We start from the raw sequence: 20,617 nt of genomic DNA, 5'->3' as shown, positions 1-20,617 counted from the left end.
CAAAGTTCCTTCGTCTGCCCTCATACCAGCAGCCAGTAAAAATGCAGAGTCCCGTAAACATCTACACACGCACTGAACTGAAGCCCACCCTGCTATCGGCCCCTTCTCCTCACGGCGCTGCCAGGACCCCGGCGAGTCGGAAGCCATTTCATACGCAACCGACAGCCAGAGGCAGCAGCGGGAAGCGGCGCGCGGGAGGAGACGTCCCTTCCGCCACAGCCCCACCGCCATCTTATGAGGCAGGGACCGGGGCAGCCTTGCTCGCGCCGCTTGCGAGTTTCACCTCCGGAAATAGACTGTAAAACAACACGCAAAGCATAATGCTTCCCTCGCCTCACCCCAAACACCTAACGGCCGGACTCACGATAAAATCGTGAGGGTTAGCGAACGTGGCTCGGCAGATGCAGCGATGGTAAGGCGGCCAGTTCCCTCGTCCTTCAGCGAGGGAAGACGTCTGCCTTGAACAGCGCTGCTGCCGACACGTAGAGGCGGCTCAGGTTGCTCTGATAGCTGTAAGAGCTACGAGCGCAAAGCGCTCCGCGCGTCTCACAAACGGAAAGAGAAGAAGAAGCGATACTCGAAACCACGCCCGGAGCCTGTTGCCAGGCCGGTACCACCCCCTTTCCGCCCCGCTCCCAGCGCCGGACGTGGCCCTGCTGCTGTAGATGAGACGTTCACGGTGCGTTACACTTTTTCTTCTTCCTTTCCCTCACGCCTCTCTTCCCAGCCTGCGCCTTCAGTATAGGTGCCCCAACACTCCGTGCGCCGGGACCGAGTCGTCTTCCCTGTCTAGGCCCGGTCCTCGCCGGGGGCGGAGAGCCGGCGCGTCCGGCGCTGCTGGCGCCTGAGCTTGACCTTCCTCGTGAGGAGGAACGGAACCCGACGCAGCCCGCCCGCCCGAAACTATTTTATCTTGCAGCGCGGAGGTTCCTCGTGCTTCGTTTTCCGAGTGTGATTTAAAATGGCGTGGTTAATTGTATGGAAATCTACATAAATTCCCTACGGTAAAACCAGTTGTAGTTTGGTTTATTGTATTAGGAGGACTGGGGTGTGAAATTCGTGCGTCTCTAAAAAATTAGCGTGGTCGCTACTAGTTTACACCGAGAACGAACTATTTAAGCCTAATACGGTAATGAGGAATGTGTAAGTTATTGAGGGATTTCCCTGTTTTCCCTAAGTATTTCGTACCAAATCCTCTTTCTTTTATAGGGAAGCGTGAAAATTCTGGAGCATGCTCCAAGTAATTCAGCACTTTGGAAAATGCCAGATGATACAGACTCAAAATGCAGTTACCTCTGGTTTCACCACCTCTACCTCTTCAAGCAAAGCAGAGCAGAGGAAGCACAAAAGGCAGCTAGTGCCTCCTGTAGCAAAGTAACCTACCTAACTCTCTCCCTTTAGCGCAGGGGCTTCCACGTGAGCTGATCTTGTGAAACAAATATCATATTCCAAATCAGATTACACCCACTGATGTTATATCCTGGTTTTGCTGCTGCAGAGATTGTTGTGAAACGTTAAAGAAACAAATTCTGTCAGGAATGACAGACACTAATTGTAGACCATGTCTGGAGCGTGAAATGTTTCCTTGCTTCTATTGAAATATCTTCCCTCTTAATGTGAGTCCTCATATGTTGACTTAACATTTTTAATACGGGACACTTCTCTTTTACCTTGTTAATCACATTGGTATTTGTATATTGTGCAACGTTTGTGTTGCAATCATGGGAACAAGGTTTCATGCATGGTATTAAACAATGGAGAGTAAAATCACTTGAGCCTTGTAGGCGCATACCAGTTTCCACCTGTTAACTGCCAGCAAGGAGTTAACTGGAGCCTTGTGCGTCATTGTGTGTGGATTTTTAGTATGTTGTTATTTCTTGCTCCTTGGGGAAGGAAAAGGGGGGGATCTATCCCTGATTTTGGTTGTGTTCTGTATGGACTGGGGGTGGTGTGAAATAGTTAAAAAATAGGAGTATAATCCATTTTATTAGCTTCGCAGAAGCTAATGAACATACAGATGTTTTTCTACCTGTTTGAGTGTAGAATGGAGATGATATGTGGTCTGGAATAAATATGCTTGCTGATATTCTCAGGTGTTTACCTTAAAAAAAAATATTCTTTTTGTGAACCTTGCTTACAGTGTAATTACCTGGGGTTGAAAGTCAGGGCAGACTTAGACAAAAATGCCTGTGATAGAGGTGGTTTTCCTGTGCAGTATGTGACAAATTTCGCCAGCTTTAAAATCTTAGTTTGTTCAGTATAATCTGAAAGTTAAATAAACCCAGAAACTTGTATTTAAATGCACTCACTTTGGTACTATCTGCTTGACATGTGTTTTCTTTCCAGTGTATTTTGGGGACAGGAGGACAGATGAGTCACCCTAGAATTGGTGATTTTCTTACCAGAGACCCTAAAACTATTTCCCAGAAGAGCCCTTCCTCTGTGAAAATTTGGGGTGATAGTGAGCTAAAATAGCCAGACTTTCAGAAAATTCTCCCCTCACCAGTCACTTTCCCCCAGCATGCCAGGGGTTTTTCTTGTTCTTTGAATGCGGGAGGAAAAGAGATATCATTGTTTGTGTGTGGGCCTGCCCCTTTCTTTTGCTCTGCATTGAATGTTACTGAGGTGATCTTGCAGTATCCTTTCACCTGTCAGTGGTGGTTATCGTGTTAGACTTCACCTACTTGGAATAATTCTGGGTTTCTTCTAAATCGGGATTGTAAATGAGAATGTGTAGCACTTTAGGTTTCTTTTTTTCAACCATCTTCATGCTCCTTAAGCTTTGCATTGAAATCTTTACTCAATGCATGAAACACTGAACTGAAGAGGAAAATCTTGAGTGTTTTCTTGCAGCAATACTGGCAAATTGCACATGCATGTGAACGCACAAACTATTGGGGCAGTTTCATCTCTGATGACTGTGAACCTTTTTCTTTCCTCTGAAGAAGATAATCTGTGTTTCTTTCCTTCCTTGTAAAGAAATCATATTCAGTAACTTTTCCTTGCAGGGCCCAGGTAACCTAAAATGAAAGCCAGGCTGCTGAGTTTTACCTTGTCACAGGTTTTCTCTTTTTTTTTTTTTTTTAATTGTTGCAGCTATGATAACTGTATGATGTTTGCAAAACTGGTCATATGAGGTGAAAGGGTGAAGTATGATGCCATTCACCTTTCATAGTGAAGTGGATCTGGCTCAGATGTATGCAGATGGGAATGTATCGGGCTTGCGCTAGCAGCGTGACATTTCCTGCTATCAAAATACAGTGACATAGTTTTTGGATGCAAAGTTATAAACTGTTTTAGTTTATACTGAATACTTACTTCATGTTGCTCTTACTCATTCACTCTGGGGGAATGAATGTTACTGACATCACTATATGTGCACAGTTGTTTTTCCTTTAATTTGGACCATCATTCCTGGTTCAGTAGACCAGTGGAAGTGGAATCATACAGAAGAATGCATAGATCCTAGGTCATTTTTCCTTCCCCCCCCCCGCCCCCAAATTAGGAAGTAGCCCCCAGTAGTAATTTGTGATGTTGTTATTTGTCCAACAGAAAACAAGCTGATGTAATCAGCTTTGCCTATGGACCATCATCGGAAAATGCTGGATGGAACCAGTGTGTACTGGATCTGGATCAGTGATTTAGCAATGGTCAGATGCCAGTCTTCCAATGTTCTTGTGGACAGACTTGCATACAGGTAAGGGAGTTTCAGCACTGGAAGTATTGATCAGCATTTTTTTATAATGAATGTGTGTTTTATGTTATATAAGGAAGTTCGCAAAATAAATAATTTGTATGTGTTTTTTAAAGGCAGATTATTTTTAAGATAACATATAAATAGTAATTTTGCGTGTCTCAAATGTTACCTCTGTAGGAGATTCCTCCCTATCACACACGCATAGCTTTTTTTTTTTTTAAACTAGTTTTAAAAGATAACATAAAAATCAACTAAAGTAGTTTAAAAAAAAAAAAAGTTTATCTGAAATTTCTGAAAATGGCCAAAAGCTGTTAAATTCCCATCTCCCTTTAGAGTGAGTCATAAATATGACTTCCTCAAGCTCTTTTGAAAGTCCCATTGGTGTGTACCTGGGAAGTGTTGTCATACGAGACAGCGTTTTGTGCCTCCTTCTTGACTGCATTATTCAGGAAAAGTTTTTGTCTTTCTGCAGAATTCTTCCTAATGTTTGATGCTAGATTGCAAATAAGAAGTTTGCAATAAATATGCTTTTCCTCTTGATAGAAAACAGTAGAAAATGCATTCCAGTTCATGAAGTGTTCCTCTGCTTATTAGAGGCCTGAACATTTTCCCACCCTGCCCCTTCCACCCAAGCTGTACAAGTGGTAGTATTACAAGTCCATGTGTGAACTAGAACAGGTTCAAAAGAACAAGTATTTTGCCTACCCAGTTTGTTTTTGTTGGAAACAAAACTTGTCAGCTTGCTGTATTAAAAATACTGTGGTCCCAGCTCTTTGAAAGAAGCAGCTTCTACTGATGTTTCATTTCTGTTTGTGAGTTTCTTTGCTATTGGTACTATTTACATTAGGGTTAAATGCTGTTGTATTTAGAGCAAACAGTGCATTTAATTCTCTGAAGTTCCTAAATGGTGTGATGTGATAAGAGAAAAAAACGTGTTTGTGCCTGACCCTTTTGGGTTCTGAAGAACAGAACTGTATCAGAGAGGACTGGCTTTGCTTTTTTCTGGTTGTGTGCTGTAGCAGGAGTATTATAATTGTGTGTTTTCTTTAGGTATTTAGCATAGTCTGTTTAGAACTGTTGAGTGCTCTGTGCTTCTGAAAATGAGCCAAAGTGGCCTCAGTGCCATTTTGAGGATTCTGTGGCATATACATTAGGTATCATTTACACTGTGGTATGGAAGTGCAGGAGTACTTGAGTAATGCTTGCATCTTCTAATGTGGTGGCTTTATGATACTCTACAGCTTGCCCTTCCTTACCTCCCCCTTCTATTTTTCTTCTGAAGGTGGGACATTGAGGTCATAGCAGCTACTTGTGTTCTAACGCCCTAGTGATTCAGATACTATCAGCAAGATTAACAGTGCTTGTTTTTTTGTTGTTTTTTTTTTTAAGACTGATGACTTGCCATTGTGAGGAGAAAGCCACTGCAGTCTTTGACACCATAGAAAATAGGGCTCACTGGGATAGATGTAGATAAAGGAGACTTTGCCTTAGGAATTTAAATTTGATAGCTCTGTTTTAGTCGGCGTTGGAACCCAATCCATGGATTTAATCAAATCCAACTTTTACTCCCTTTCTGAGGAAAGGCAGGTGGATGTATAGAGTTATTTTAAATTTAAACAGCATTGGAATGGGGGGGCGGATGGAGAAGCTTGTAGATGAGTTTATCTTCTCTCCTTAATGCATGGACACTGTGTGACATTGTTGATTGTAACTTCAGGAATGTGTAACAAAGGCAGAAAATGCTTTAAACAATGTTATCCAGATGCTAGAATCTTTCAGTGTATGAGGCTTTGAAGTCAAATTGGCGTTTGCTTTTCAGAATGGTTTAAACATAGCTATGCAGTATAGTGACTGCATTCCTTGTAAAAGGGCTGAGAGGCTAAGATTTGTCTTGAGGCTGCTCATTTCACCTTTCTCCATGTAGGTAATTGGGATCAGAGAAGGTTAGATTGAATTTTGATATTGGTGGCAGTGGAAATTGAGCATAGCACCCTACTTATTTTGTTAATCAAAAGGGTAGGGTTTTTCCTAGGTTTGAATTTTTATTTCAGTTTTCAGTATGGTGAAACATGAATGTCACATGAAAAAAGGGCAGTCTTTGGCTTATCTGTACCTTCAGAGTTAAACAGTTTGCATACTTAAGGCTGGAAATTTTTGTTTGTGTGGTTCTTCAGTGTTTTTGCACATGGAGAGTGTGTGTTGGGAATCTTTAAAACTCCAATAACTCATTCAGATTGGAATCACTTTAAATTATGTTAGTAAGTAAGAAAATCCACACATTCCTGAATTTATAGATAATTAACATTTTAAAATATTACATATTGTGAATATTTATTTTGACTGCATTTAAGGCAAAGTGCCTGCCTGATAGCACTGGTTTTATAGGGGGTGTGTGTGAGTTAATTGTTTTGTCTACAATGTGCTACGCTGCTACTTAACCCCCAAAACTCTTCCTGAAAAATACCTTGAGACTTCTAGGGGAGAAAAGGTGGTGGTGAGCAGAGGGGTGGAGGGCTGCTGGGAAGAGGTATGATCTTTAGACTGAAATTGCTGTGGAATTTAACTCTTACTTCCAGAAGCACTTGAAATATTACTCATCAGCAAGCTGATGACTTTTGTTTCACTTCCCACGGAATTTACAGACTTGTGTTAAGGTAATTTTACTTTAAAAAGAACTTCATTTTTTTCATATCAGTATGACCTACCAAGTACTTTTTGTTCTATAATGAACAGCTGGGAGAACCCCATGAGAACAGCAGGTATGTGTAGACTACATTAGTGTTTTAGTTGTGAGTGAGGTATATCAGATAGGAGAGTTAACTGTGAACTTGTGCAGCAGATCACTGATTTAGTACCTTTTAATTCTTTCCCACAGAACTGCTTATATAAAAATGCATCTAGTTAAGAATGAACGCCAGAAAAGTGCTGTGATAGACACGGGCTTCATGTTGTGTTGGCTTTCTGTTTAAAAAACAGTAGGCTGGCAATTTTTAAGGCACAGCAACAAAGTGATGACCAGGTGCCAAGTGCCAGCTGCCCTTATTTACCAGATTGAACAAGAATTGGATAAAGAAGAAGAAGAGATGATGGTTTTCCTATGCCGAGACCTTGCTCCTGATTTGGCCACTGGCAACCTTAGAGAGGTCTTGGTGGCTTTGAATGAGAGGGAGAAGTTGTCTTTCCTTGGCTTGTCTGAACTGTTGTACAGAGTTAAGAGGTTTGACTTGCTGAGGAGGATTTTGAAGACTGAGAAAGGAACAGTGGAAGCTAACCTTGCGAGGAGTCTCAGATTTGTCCCTGATTACAGGTAATATGTCTATTTCAGATTTCATGGCTACTCTGTTTTGTTCAAAATGGGTGCGGGTTGGTTTTGGTTTTTTTGGGAGGGGTTTTGTTGCTTTCTTAAATGGGCCTTGAAGGTAAAAGGAAAGCAGAAAATGGCATTGTCTTGAGTTACAGTGAGAAGAATATGTCTAGTTTAGTCCCTAAAATAAGACTTAGCTTCTTCCGTGTCATGGCATTAGAAGCATCTGTCTTTAAGGAGTTTGTGTATGTTAATCCTTAAAACCAGTGATGTTTGTACAGTTCTAGATTAGCAGATAGAAATGACATTTTAGAGGAACATTAGTTAGAGATACTTTCTTTCCTAGTTTGCTTTGGGCACGTAGCCTTGTGGTATAGCTTTTCTCAGAGGACCTGCCCCTTACTACTTTTCCCTTTGTAGTTTTAAGAGGCTTAAATTAAGAAGCTCCAGTTATTTTCTTTGAGAGTCTTCAGAAAGAAATATATTTACTGATATGAAAGATTTCCCAGTGTTAACTTCTCACTGAAATAAAACCCCTGTAACAACTAGGTAAAAAAGTTAGATGGATTTTCTGTCTCATTCTCTCACTTCATCTCTATAGAAATATTAAGGAGACTTCTGTTTTCCTAGCAGTGGTTATTACATGGCCAGTCTGAGTAACACAGGTGCTGATTAGGAAGAAGTAGGTATTTTGTAATTGGATCTTGGAGCAGGGTAGGTGTTTTTCCTGTTGTTTATTTGGGGATGGTACATTAAGACTGGAACATGGGAGATGGGTTGTTGGGCAAGAGTGGGATTTTGCTGAAAGCCAATCCTTCAGAAACATCTCAGTTTTATTTCAGGGTACTAATGGTAGAGATTAATGAGAATCTGGAAAAAGAAGAAGTGGGTTCTCTTGTTTTTCTACTCAGAGATTATGCACCTCGTATGAAAATGGCAAAAGATAAGGTATGTTTGTCTGCTGGTCTTCTCTGGAGCAATAAGAGATTAAAGTAAAAAGGGAAGTAGCTAGACAGCAAAAGAGGGGAGACAGTACTGCAAGGGGTAGTGAGGCAGGAGTAGACAGAAGTCAGAGAGAAGGAGTAGTGGCTTCTATTTCAACTTTTGTTTTCTAATTCAAGGAAAGAAGGATGAGAAACAGTGAGAGGGAACTGTGAAGACTTGCTGTAGTGAATGGTATTGGCATGAACCTCACAAGCAGAAGCAATTAAAAAAATATATCTTCAGTATTACTGATCTGAAAGTTCATATATGAAGGATCTCAAACCAATAATCATACGAAATATTGCTTTATGACCTCCCCACATTATTTTCTGGATTGCTTTGTTACTGATGGAGAAGAAATTACTGATATGACAGCTTGGTTTTCTGTTGCTATTCTAGAGTTTTCTAGCTCTTGTGATTGACCTGGAGAAACTAAATTTGGTGACTCCTAATCAACTGGATTTGATAGAAAATTGTTTTCAGAATATTCACAGGATAGACCTGATCAGGAAGATTCAGAAGTACAAACATGAAGGTAAGATGCTATTTTTGCACCAGTTACTCTTTATAGCAAGGATCAGATATGCTTTTACTGAAGATAAAATTGAGTTACAAGTTTGAGAATTTGCATGCTTTACAGATTTAGGTTTTTAAACTGTTGATACATCATGGTGTATTTCTCTGTGTGTTTCTGTTAAATTTTCAGCTTTAATGCCCTCCGTTCATACTCAGCCAGTATATGTAAATGCACTTCAGGCATCTCTCCCTAATCTCACTCTGATTGATCCTCCTTATAGTTCAGGGGTAAGTATACAATAAATCAGACAGATCCTTTATTTCTAAATATCACCAGACATTGAAAGGGGATTCATCTTTGCAGAGCTTAAGGAATGAGAGATCGCTAATAAGTAAAATACTACTTGGTTTATTTCTCTTATTCTTGTTACTTGCTAGGTTTAGGGTCTGGTTTAAATCTTCTGACTTAGAGAAATCCCCTTTAAAGAACATACAAATTCTGTATCTCCAAAGTACTTTCTGCTACTCTGGGAAGTGAACAGACTTGCTTTGACTGTTCTTTGGAAAACATCTTTGTTGTTTGTAGTTCTGGACTTTGCAGCAAAAGTAGCTTTCTAACTTTGGCAGCTGAAGGTTATGGCTTTTTAAGGAGAGCTTTTCAGTTGTGGGGTTTTCTTGTGCGGTTTGTTTTAATCTCATTTTAACAAAGATATTTCAGTATGTGAAAGGTCCATCAAATCCTACTGCATGCAGTATTCTCTATATTTGGGTTAGGTCTGATATTGTAATAGTATGAACTTACTTAAAGTTTTTAGCCTTGCTAAATGAATTTGATTATTTCTGTCACGTGTTCGGTAAATATGTGTGTATAAAGCTTCCATACAAGACACTGGTGATGTGGCTTTGTTAGTTAAAACAAATTGCAAGAGCTTTGTTTTCCGGACTACTGATAGGAAAGAGTTTGCATCAAGTTTCCATATTATGTTAATAGTGTTAAAAATTCCTTTTTAATTCAGTGAAAGTTCCTTCCTGCTACTCTATAGGAAATAAAATTTACATCTTCAGAGGTTTTTTGTTTTACTCCATTAGGGAATAAGCTGTTCTTTGCTGTTCGTGGCAAGCTGGTAATTTTTTTCTGAGGAGGAATAGTTTTGAGTTTTCTGTGTTTGTGGTTTTGGCAGGATTCTTGTTTTACTTGTTATTTTCTAATTTAATTAGCTGATAGATGTACATCTAAAATATGTAATCCTTTTTATAGAGGAAGAAAAATACTGTTGTGTTGTATTTTGGAACACATGATTATTAATTCTGGAAGGAGAGAGGGGAAAATAGACCTTTTTCTTCATTTTAGATCCAGAATGTGAACAAAGAAAACTCACAAAATGGACAAAGTCTTACTCTGGGTAAGAGCATTTTCTCTGAGTGTTGATAATCTAAAAGAGCCAAATGATGAATTTCATTATATCAAAAGGACTGTTGTTTGATAGTTGTGTTTGTCTAATCCAGCTGTTAGCACCAGGAGCAGAGAGTATTTGGTACTTCTGAAAACTGAGCATTGGCGTATTGTTTGCTGTTGTATTTGCTTTGCTTGTGCTGCCAGATCTTAAAGCTTTATTGAAATTTTTGGGGGCTTCCACTGTCACAACTTATAAACAGAATAAATAGTTTATTAATAAAATCATGGAAATGGTTGACTAGCTGGCTCTGGAGGCCCATGTAGTGCAGCTGTGCCCATTAAGTCTTGCAAGGGAAGTTCCTTTGTCAGTTCAGTGGTGAACTTGCCACCAGGTCAATGAGGAAGTTGTCCAGTGAGTACCAGGTTATTACCATGTGTGTTGTGTTCTTTCTAGAAACCCAAAATAACTCTCACATGTGGTGATTTTTAAAAGAGTAGATGGCTGAATTCTGTCAGCGTAGGAGAGATTGTTTGTTTATTCTAGTCACAATCAATGTAGAATGCAATCCAAATATCATTTTAGAGGTGAAAATTTGGGGGGGGGGGGTTTGGACTTCAATAGGATACATAGACACTAAGATGTCCAGGTGAGTAAGAACTTGGTTGAACTGGAGCGGTTCCTCTTTAACTGATCTGGCATCAGAGAAATGTCACTGGTTCCTACATTCAAGATTACTTCTGTGTGTTTTTACTGCAGCAGAACCAGTCCACATGTCCGTTCAGGAATCAGGATCAGTGTCCCATAAGGTATGTGCTTGTGCTTATGTATGCGTGTAAATATAAAAAAAACCTTCTGCAGGTATTTACCTTAGTTATCTTTGTGTTTCATTTTGAGATTTCCTGTAGTTGCATGCAAACAGAACAGTGTGTATGTCCATATCTTCCTCAGCCATAAACAGGTTCTATGAATTACTTTTGAAGAACATATTTTTAATATAAAATATCTGCTGTAACTCGGAAGCAGCAGTGTGCAAAATGCACATGCATGTGGTGTACACGGCGAACTTGTGTATTTATTGGTGGAGGCTAAGTCAAAACCTGTTGGAAGTCAGACCTCTTGTCATTGGCATTAGAAATTGTGGGGTTTCTTTGCATGCAGTAAATTTTGTCCTTTATTCTCTTCCTGTCCCTGACTCTTCAGGTAGAAGACAGACATGCTTTGGGTATTAATAATAAGAATGGACACAAGCTCCCCTATAGGCCAGGAACCAGGGAGTTACCTATAGCCGATTAATTGTAATCTTTTTGAAGGGGAGAGGAATTGTGATAAAGTCATTACAGATTATTTAGGAACAAGGAGGTTGTTCCATTAAACAAAAGAATTAAATGTTCTGATGGGCAGTGCTTGCTTGCTCACCTGAAGAACACACTTCTCTACATTTATTGTGTTGGCAATATGAAGCTTGTAGCTCCCAACATCTCAGCTGCAGTTACACATAAAGAAATCAGTTTGGAAGTACTATAGAAGGATCATTGCTGTCATAGTCCAGGTCTTTAAAAAGCCCCTTCACCCCATAAAACTGCTTTCTTTGCTTTTGTTTTGAGGGTTTTTTTTACACATTTGAATATCTGTCCAGAGTTGAGGTTCAGTCTCAAACTTGCTTCTCATTTCTGGTACAGTCTTAGCCTTTGTTTAAAGGATCATTATGGTAGTAAGATTGCATAACAAGGATGCAAAAATTAAACCTGTACTAGAAATAGGGAGAAAAAAGTCATTAGTCCATGTATTCTGATTTTTTGGTTTTGTTTCTGTTGTGCAGATATGACATACTACATACCAGTAGACAGACTTCACCTAGCTACTCTACATTCTGTTGTTTTTTTCATAATTGAATAGGTCTGAGGTGGTTATATTTGAGAAAAGAATCAAGTCTGTAAGTTAAGAGAATGACATATTAACTCAGAATTTGTCCTTCATGTTCCTCAGGTGTTTGATGATCAGTACAGAATGCAAAGTCAACCTTTAGGAGTATGCCTGATAATAGACTGTATTGGCAATGACACGGGTAAGTCTCTGGAATTTCAAGTTCCTTATCTTGTTAATCTCTGATAACTGGAACAATTTAGTATAAAGAATATGATGTGCATTTACCAGACAGACTAGGGTAGTGTTGGTCCCAGTCAGTTGGTCTATCAGTTCTAGTCAGTCTTATAAAGCCAGCTGTCCTAACTATTGCAAACAATTTTGGTTTGTTCTTTGGTGCAGAATCTTTGAATGAACAAACTTGGAAGGGGGTGGCCTGAATTTTGGGCAGGAGAAAAAGGAGACCAACAGAATAGTTAATCTACAGTCATACAGCAGATTATTGGCAGAGGTGGTAAAGACAGTGTTTCCTAACAGCTAATAAAAGCAAAACTGTTGTGGATTTGAAATGAAATCATATCGGACACCATAGATTTTGAATAGCTGAATGCACATGGTCCTTTATCAATAATGTGTGTAGGCCTCTGTCACGTCTGACAGTCTAACTAAATCATCACCATAGCTTTATAGGGAAAGGTATTCTCTTTGTTTCCTCTTGGTTTAGTTAAAAAACCCCACGACTCAACAACCAGCAACAAAAAGCAAAAAAAAACCAGTTTGCACATAGAATTCAAGGTAGTCGGTGCCATGGTTAAAATGTGGGGGTTTCCTGATTGCCTTTGTAGAATACAGAAAAACCCACGCCACTCTAATCATTGTAATAGGAGGCTAAAAACAAAAATGTTTGGGTTTTTTTTTTAATTTAAAAAAATTTAAAAAATAGTACTGCAGACAGTTCTGTAATAGGCTAGTAGGTGTAAGGGAAGAAGAGGGTTTGTGGGCATATCTTTTCTCATAACTAATGGTCCAACAGATGGACCAACTTAGAATTACAGATGTAGTTGTTGAAGAGCAATGGATGTAGAGCACAGACCATAAAATTTTTGTCTTTGCTTGACAGTAGTATTTTAAGTAAATGATATAAAACAAGACACTTAGTTTACCATTAGGGTAACAGAAACTAGAACTGATTCACAATCCTGCTGTGCATGGAGAAGAGCGACTAGGAAGGCACTTAACTCCGTTACATGCAACAGGGAGGCATCCTTGGGATCTGATTTTGGTCTGTCCTGCCAAGGTTATTGATGACCTCTGGTCAAAAAAAACCCCAACCCAAAAAGCCAAAGATAAAACAAGGATGCAATTGCTGGATGTAGAAATCAATTTGTTCAATCTGAAGCACTTGTTCATTTCTGCTCTTACACCCCATACCCCACCACCACCACTCCCTGAAATACTGACTTTGCCCCAAGAGGAAGGTAAGACAGCCTGGCAAGAAGTGAAAGACTGGGGAGTTGGGGCAGCTCTTGGGATCAAACATCCTGCTCTGTTCTGTTGCCTGCTGCTTTACTTTCCTGTTCTTTTCTCTTTCATGGTAGCTTTAGAGAACAAATGACCCTTCTGGTGCAAGAAACTTACTATGCAGCCTTAATCTGGAAGGTAGCATGATCATCTGTTCTAGTACCAAAATAATTACTTGCTACTTGGAGTTCTGTTTCTTAAAAGCAAATGCAAAAAGGGTTGCTGGAGAAATTTCAGTGTGGACAGCTAAAGAAAGCATGAGGTGTGAAAATAGCCTTGTTTACTTAAAAAACCTCTTTAAATTTCCTTGCCTCTAATGGGATATGGCATGTGCTGACCTGATGTATCGAACAAGAGTGGTTTACTCTGTCAGGTCTGAGTTTTCTAAATTAAACAGTATAAAAGCAAGTAAGGCCCATACACTAGAGAAAATGGGAACTAAAGAAGGAACTGCTATGTCAGTTCATAGTCAGATACATAAATTTAGATCTTCCCTTTCTTAGAAGGCACAAATTTTTTGCACTGGCAATATACTTTGTCGTAATAATTGCTACTAAATACAAAGATGTGCGTATAATAAATAATCAATGCATGTGCTCTTCATGAGCTGATATGGTCATTTCAGTACTTGTACAAGAACAGAAAGTGCAAACGTGATGGAGGGTGTCTGCTGACTGGAAAGGACAAGAAAGGGTTAAGTGTTTAGCAGTTGGCATGTTAGATGGCTCTGTTGCTGTTGTTCCAAACTTCCAAAGCAAGTCTTAGTGTGCCTCAGTCTCCATACACGTGTGCATTGGATACAGAAGCAATTAAAACTTGTAGTGTGTCTTAGATGTTTAATGTGACCAGCACATCAGCATTTTAACATGTTAGAAAGCCAGACTTTTACTAAAATACATTACTGTGCTAATGAGATTCAGGAGAGGCAAGACATACAACACTGCATTTTGTTAGAAAGGCATTCACTATTCTAAAGAGTCGTGCCACACTACTTCTGAAGTCTGAAAATACCAAAGAAAGAGAAGAGAGCAGGGAGAGCATTAGGAATTGTATCTGTGGTTAGATTCTGTAGAATGAGAAAACATTAGAATCTGTAGCTATCCTGTAATTTAATCTGAGGAAGTTGAACCAATGATAGGTACTGTAGGATCAAGGTTTACAACAATTAAAATGGCCAGTGTAAACAACGTGAATTCATCAGATGCTGATAAAACTAAAACTGAACTGCACCTTGCTGCTTTGTAAGTACAGTCTTGCTGTTTTGTAAATAGCTGCTTTTGACTTTTTAATTTGGAAGCCAATTCTTATCCTTATGTTGTAAACAATCAGGAGAAGAAAAAGGGTATTTTTTTATGTTGAGTGGAAGTGCTCAGTAGTCAGTGGAGGTTTGTTGGGAGCTAATTACTGTTGAAGAAACGTGTTTTCTAATTACAGGTTGCATCATTTGATGCTGCATTTTGTCTTGCCCTAAAATTGCTGTATCCAAAGTTTACCATGTGTAATTTCTGATTCATTGTTAAACCAAGGTATCAGCTCTAAGTTTTTTGGGTTTAATGTTTTGTAATTGTGGCACTTAGAGTGTGTGTATGGTCTAAGGTGATGCCAAGTTTTGTATCTTTGTGTGTGTATATGGTAGTGAGGTAAGTGAATTACAGAAAAAGCACTCTGGCTGTAACTCTCGTTTTTCCTCTGTACTACTGCCCTCTGATGGATGAAGTGCTTCATCGAGTGTGTTAACTGCTAAACGGTATTAATACTGCATCTTCCATCTGAATTTTGAGAGTATGTTTCAGTGCCTAAAATAGAGGGGATTTTCCTGTCTATTTAAAAAAAAAAAAAAAGGTCTGGAAAGTGTTTGTATTGTTTTACAAAATTTAATCAAACCAACAGAACTGGAATAAAACCCTATAGTTCCCATTTATCATCTTGCTATAGTATACAGTTTGTATCTACCCTGTATCTTGCTGAGAAAACTTACAACTTCTGTTCCCTGTTTTCACTATAGGCTTTTTGAGGAAAACAGTGTGGTAGTACACATCCTGCTTTGCTACCAGTTAGCTCTGAAATAGCCTGTGCTAATTAGGGATTGTTAAATTTTTGAAGCCAGGGAACAGTCTAGCTTTCTGTGCCTGTAAGGCATTTTACATAAACATGGCACTTGATATGTCCTGTCAGATCAGAAACCGTGCATGGGCAATGTGTATGTGGTTTGTACTAAAGATGCGATGCTACAAATGGGTCATAGTAGTAGCTTGTGGTTCTCTGAACACTTAAAAAATACCTGTGGCTTTAGCCACTATGTATCTGGCTTCACTCCCATATTAATAAACATCCAAAGTAGTTATTCAGAGCATAGCACATTTTCCTGCAGCACAGGTTAACACAAATGCAATAGAGTTAAATCTTGATTTTTGGTTATCTGCAGCTTTAATTTCTAACACATTTGAAAGCGTTCATTGTTCAGTTTACCCCCCAAAAAATGCTGTTGTCACAGTTAAAGACCCAATGTCCATTTTCCACCTGGAACTCACGACTTAAAGTCCATTTTATATAATATGAAGCATAAATGACTGCAGCAGGTTCCTTTTTGACTGATGAAAGGGAGACTGTGTGTTTCCTGTGCAGTTCTGTATATGTATAGTGACCATTCAGAGTAATTCAGAGACAAGCTTAAAGGTGAAACAGAATTCCCGTGCTATCCAGATCACTACCATTTCAGGAACATTCCATGTGAAGCATTTCCTAATGTTTTCTCTTGCCTAGTATTTTAAACCCTAGGAACTTGGGATACTGGCTCTGAATGAAAGCATACAAGTGTCTTGGAGTTTGGAACAGATCACATGCCAAATAATAGTATCTTGCTATCGTGAAACGTATCAGTCATATTAAACACAGCATGCATAGAGCACTATAAATATGTAATGTACTGTGATCGACATCAAGTACTCCCTATTTTTTAATTGTGATAAAATAAACATCTTACTTCCAGTAGCAAAATATTGTAAATATTGTAATTCAAGATAGCTGAGATTGAGTCCTGATGTGCTCTGACTTAATTACATCTTGCTTTTTTCAGATGTGTTGGAAGAGACCTTCAGAGGCTTAGGCTATGATGTTCGTTGTCACAGATATTTAAATATTAACACCATGAATCAAACATTGCTTAAAGTTGCAAGGTTGCAGGAGCATAGAAGTTGTGACAGCTTCGTTTGCATATTGGTCAGCCATGGAAGTCCTCAGAGCATCTTCTGTACAGACCATACCTTTTCTGGATTCCCTTTGGAACAAATAAAGAAATATTTTACAGCAGACTCATGTCCTGAACTCCTAGGAAAACCAAAGCTTTTTTTTATTCAGACCTACATTGTGCCAGAAAATGAGCAAGAATGTACTAGTCTGTTGGAAGTAGATGGAAATGATGAGAAAGTCATTGCCAGTGCAAAAATCCCTTGGAAAGTCACTATCCCCCAAGTGGCAGATATCTTTTGGAGTCACTGCAAGGTGGATGTGTCTATACTAGAAAAATGTCCAAGTTCATCCTCATATTATCTACGTTGCTTGGCTGAGCTACTCCACAATCCTCATAAAAGGTAAATAAAAACAGGAAAAAAATAACCCTTTTCCTGTGACAGCCTGCTGTCCTAGAGAAAGAGAAACCTTAAGTTTCATCCTGTCTGGTCCTGAAAAGTGTCTCCGTGCTGTGTCATAGGTTAAAAGACAAGTATACCTGATCCTGGAACGATGGCACGGGAAGGTAATCTAAAGTAGGAGTGAAGCTTCTGATTCTGGAGAGTAAAATTTAAGTGTGTTATGGCACTGGTCTTGCAGAGTGAGAAGGGAAGAACCTGACCTGGGTTGAGAGGGAAGGATTTTGTCCTTTCTTCAGATCTAATTAACCCTCCACTCTGGGAGCCACTATGTTGCCAATTTGTAATCTTCAATTTAAACTATCAGAAAACTTTAGTCTATCTAAAGAGATTATCAAAAGGAATCTGAGCAAAAAATCACGTATGTTTGGATATATAACCAGGTATGTTTGGATAAATAACTTGCCAACAGAAGTTTTCTTTGTACGACTGATCTACCAGCAAGCTAGCAACTGTTTTTCAAGGTAGTTGCAGGGTTAATATTTAGTACCTTTTTACAGCTTCTAAAACCTTGTTGTGAAGTCACAGAGCATCGTGTTAGCTTAACCAATATTATAGTAATCTGGGTTATAACAGATTGTCTCCAAAATACATATTTAGCCTTGGGTTTTAGAGGTGTAACCTCTGCAATAAAGACTGAATTTTGAAACTTTTCTTCTTGCTGAATCTAAGGTTGTCTTCTCTCTTGTGAATTCTTAAATGGTGTCTTGCTTCATTCTCTAATAGAAAGCTTTTACTTTTGTTGCTGCAGGAAACTCTCTATATTAGATATCCATACGGAACTGAACAGGAAAGTCTATGAATGGAATCAGACCGCTGACCCCAGCCACCAATACTCACTTCTGCTCCAACACACGCTGAGGAAGAAACTTTTTCTTTCTCCCACTTAACAGCTGTTAGAAAGGACATGTTTGAAGTGGCTAACAAGAAACACTATGATTCAGACAGTTTCACACATACTTTTTACTTTATGCATTGTTATTGCATGTGTATCTAAAATGCCTATTGCTTCCAAACCTGTGGATTTAGAAGTGTTTTCGTGTGTTATTTCTGTTTTAATACAGAAGGCTCTGAAAGCTTGGATGAGAATGGCAGCTTTCATATAGCACTGCAACAGGTCTTACAACTAAGTACAACAGGTAAACAAGGTGGAAAGAGCGCTAAACTGTATAGCTGTTGGGTTTTCCAGGGGTTTGGGGGTTTATTGGTTGTTTTTTAGCATAACTATTAGCAGTGCAGTGATCTAGGTTCTTCTGTTGATACTTCAAATACAAGCCAGTGCAAATCACTAAAATCCACTGGGTGCTTTCCCCAGCACCTAGTAGTGGAAAATATGTCATGAAAGAGTGCCTAGCCAGCAAAGCTAGTTCTTCATTAACAAGTTCTAGTTTTCATGCCTCCACAGACTAGCAAAACAGGAGGAGGAGAGAGATGGTCTTTTAAATAGTTTGGATTCTGTCTGCCTGCCTCATTAAAGGTTGTGGTCCACCTAGAACCGTGTGTCGTCAGTACGTCCACTGCACACAAGGTTTATATGTTAATAAATGAGACAGTCTGCCATGTTTTGGGCTGTTTTCTGCTGATGCAAAAATGAGTCTGCCTGTGGCAGGGCCTTACAGTCATCTACCACACAGTTTTAAAGAGTGTAGGATTTTGGCAGATGTTTTATGGAAGCTGGAACATGATGCACACTTGTTGCACCAGGTATAGTTATAAAAGTGCACTTTATCGTATTTGAACCTAAATGTCATGGAGCAGCCACTGGCTTTTAAGACACCCCACCTTTGCTACTTTTTCTTATGAAAAAGGATAGGTCTTTATTAATTGATACTTTTTTTCAAGTTGTCCTTGATCTTCTTAAAAAAAGGTGAGTGAAAATTGTCTTAAATACAGAATTTTTTCTCCAGTGGAGCAGATGCCTAACATGAAGAGTTCAGGTAACCTGCTTGTTGTATACAGCATAACCTGGACGAGTGGTATTGAAATTTATTATCACTGAATTTATGGAATCCTAATTCCCTCCTAATGTAGGCCGCTTATAGACTTATAATACTCTTAATGCAGTCTCCTGTCCAGGAAAAAAATTTGAGGCCTTGGTGTGCCTTGCTTGGTTTCTGGTGTAGTTACGTCATAAGTCCTAGCATGTGTTTCATGCAAGCAGAAAGGAAAGGGGGTTTTACTAGTACGGGGTATGCTGGTTCCTCTAGCAAATGTACTGCAAAAAGATTTTTTTGCTAGTGTAGCTGCATTTGATTTGAACAAAAAGCATGTGTGCTTACATACATAACTTCACTAACAATGCTTTTCATTGTAGACCAAGTCTTAACAGGCAGCCAAGTTATTGATACTATACACTGTATACAATTATATTCATAATTATTAGGAGATTTTGGCCAGTAAACTCTGGTAGCAGTGACTTTTTTTTTTATTCCTTGATGCTATGCTGTACTACCTAGGTGTTGCCTTGACGTAATTTTTATTAACTTTTTTTTTTCAAACCAGGCTTCTTAAGTTTCATTCTGAAAAAAAAAAATAGTTTTAAAGTAGCTTTTATAACTGAAAGTAAAAATCACTTTTATTTGAAAAAAAATATGTATCAAAGTCTAAAAAGTGCTCAGGATTCCATCCTTGTTATGTGATGTAGACCCAGACCCTTCTTGGCTTGAGAGGTTCCTAGACTGCTGATCAATGAGGATTGTTAAGAGTATACAAAGAGGAGAAACCAACTGAACAAGTGTTACCTTATAGTCTTTAAATATCCATATAAAATGTTAAGATTAAAATGTATATTTATTCATATTAATGTACAATTTTGTATAATATATATAAAGTACATTTTATATCATGGTGATTAAATTTTCACTTGTTATCTTTTTTAATTTTATAAACAGTTTTATTTGCATATTAACTCTAGGAAGTTACATACACAGTTGTGATGAGAAGGTATTATTGCACAATTTAGGGAAACACTCATCTGTTGCAAGCCTATACATCCCATACTTTTCTCTTTCCACTTCATAAGCTGTAGTGTCATCTTTAATTAAAGTACATGCAAACTTTTTAATAGCTTTGAATTGGGAAATGCAACCCCAAATCTTTTGTTAAGCCATGGGTACGTATGTAATTTGTCTTACTGTAATTTTATGTAAGTCAGACATAAGAGAAAAATAAAAAATAATTCTTTGCGAAATTCAGACTATCTAAAAGCTTGTCTTCTATGAGCTTTAAAGTAAAAATACTAAATCCAGTATCATGGTGTTTTAGGTGTGGAAATCAATGCATCATAGCAGGACAGGGAGAGGGTGCAGGTCTTCCTTTCAGTTTCCTGTTTTCTAAGGCCCTGTTGAACTGGTCTTTTGCTTAAACTAGTGCCGTATCGCTTCTGGCTTTAAAAATACTTTGTGTCTTAAAATTGCCTTCATATGTATTCCACACACTCAAGTAGAGAACTTAATGCATTGCATTAACAGAAGGGTGTGTATTATATATGGTAGGTAATAAAAATAGCATTCGTTTCTAACCCTGAATATTTAATAACTGACTGTCTTAAAATAAAATAAAGCACAAGTGTAATTTTGAAACTACCTTGCTCATTTTTCATGGGGTAAGAAGGATTATAAAATGACAGATTTGGAGTCTCTATTAGAAGTTACTTCCTGTAGTGGCTGGTAAATGAAGCAAATGGTGA

The 20,617-nt window shown here is 38.6% G+C and overlaps 1 protein-coding gene across 6 annotated transcripts; it reads left to right on the top strand.

Annotated features, from left to right (window-relative positions):
* Window positions 1-202: 202 nt before the first annotated feature.
* Window positions 203-20,510, top strand: CFLAR (CASP8 and FADD like apoptosis regulator). 6 transcript variants are annotated; one of them, XM_056349720.1, is made up of 12 exons: window positions 203-679; window positions 1,210-1,616; window positions 3,553-3,697; window positions 6,573-7,004; window positions 7,844-7,949; window positions 8,385-8,520; window positions 8,692-8,789; window positions 9,853-9,904; window positions 10,655-10,704; window positions 11,885-11,963; window positions 16,359-16,872; window positions 17,681-20,123. In XM_056349720.1, exons 4-12 carry the CDS (start codon window positions 6,709-6,711, stop codon window positions 17,817-17,819), a joined length of 1,470 nt encoding a protein of 489 aa, XP_056205695.1. In that variant the 5' UTR covers window positions 203-679; window positions 1,210-1,616; window positions 3,553-3,697; window positions 6,573-6,708; the 3' UTR covers window positions 17,820-20,123. The 6 variants fall into 6 exon arrangements, with proteins under 6 accessions (XP_056205695.1, XP_056205696.1, XP_056205693.1 ...); XM_056349721.1 differs by lacking the exon at window positions 1,210-1,616 and having other exon boundaries at window positions 10,658-10,704; window positions 17,681-20,510; XM_056349718.1 differs by lacking the exon at window positions 1,210-1,616.
* The last annotated feature ends 107 nt before the right edge of the window (window positions 20,511-20,617 follow it).

This window comes from Falco biarmicus, chromosome 8 (assembly GCF_023638135.1).
Source record: "Falco biarmicus isolate bFalBia1 chromosome 8, bFalBia1.pri, whole genome shotgun sequence".
NCBI lineage: Eukaryota > Metazoa > Chordata > Aves > Falconiformes > Falconidae > Falco > Falco biarmicus.
Note: the sequence above shows the minus strand (reverse complement) of the source record. Positions and strands in the feature narration are given on the sequence as shown.

Excerpts from the sequence above, each read along its gene's own strand:
- CFLAR (XM_056349718.1), top strand. The coding sequence starts at position 6,709 with ATGACCAGGTGCCAAGTGCCAGCTGCCCTTATTTACCAGATTGAACAA. Across the intron at positions 7,005-7,843 it reads AGATTTGTCCCTGATTACAG|GGTACTAATGGTAGAGATTA; the intron begins GTAATATGTCTA and ends GTTTTATTTCAG. Across the intron at positions 10,705-11,884 it reads CAGGATCAGTGTCCCATAAG|GTGTTTGATGATCAGTACAG; the intron begins GTATGTGCTTGT and ends CATGTTCCTCAG.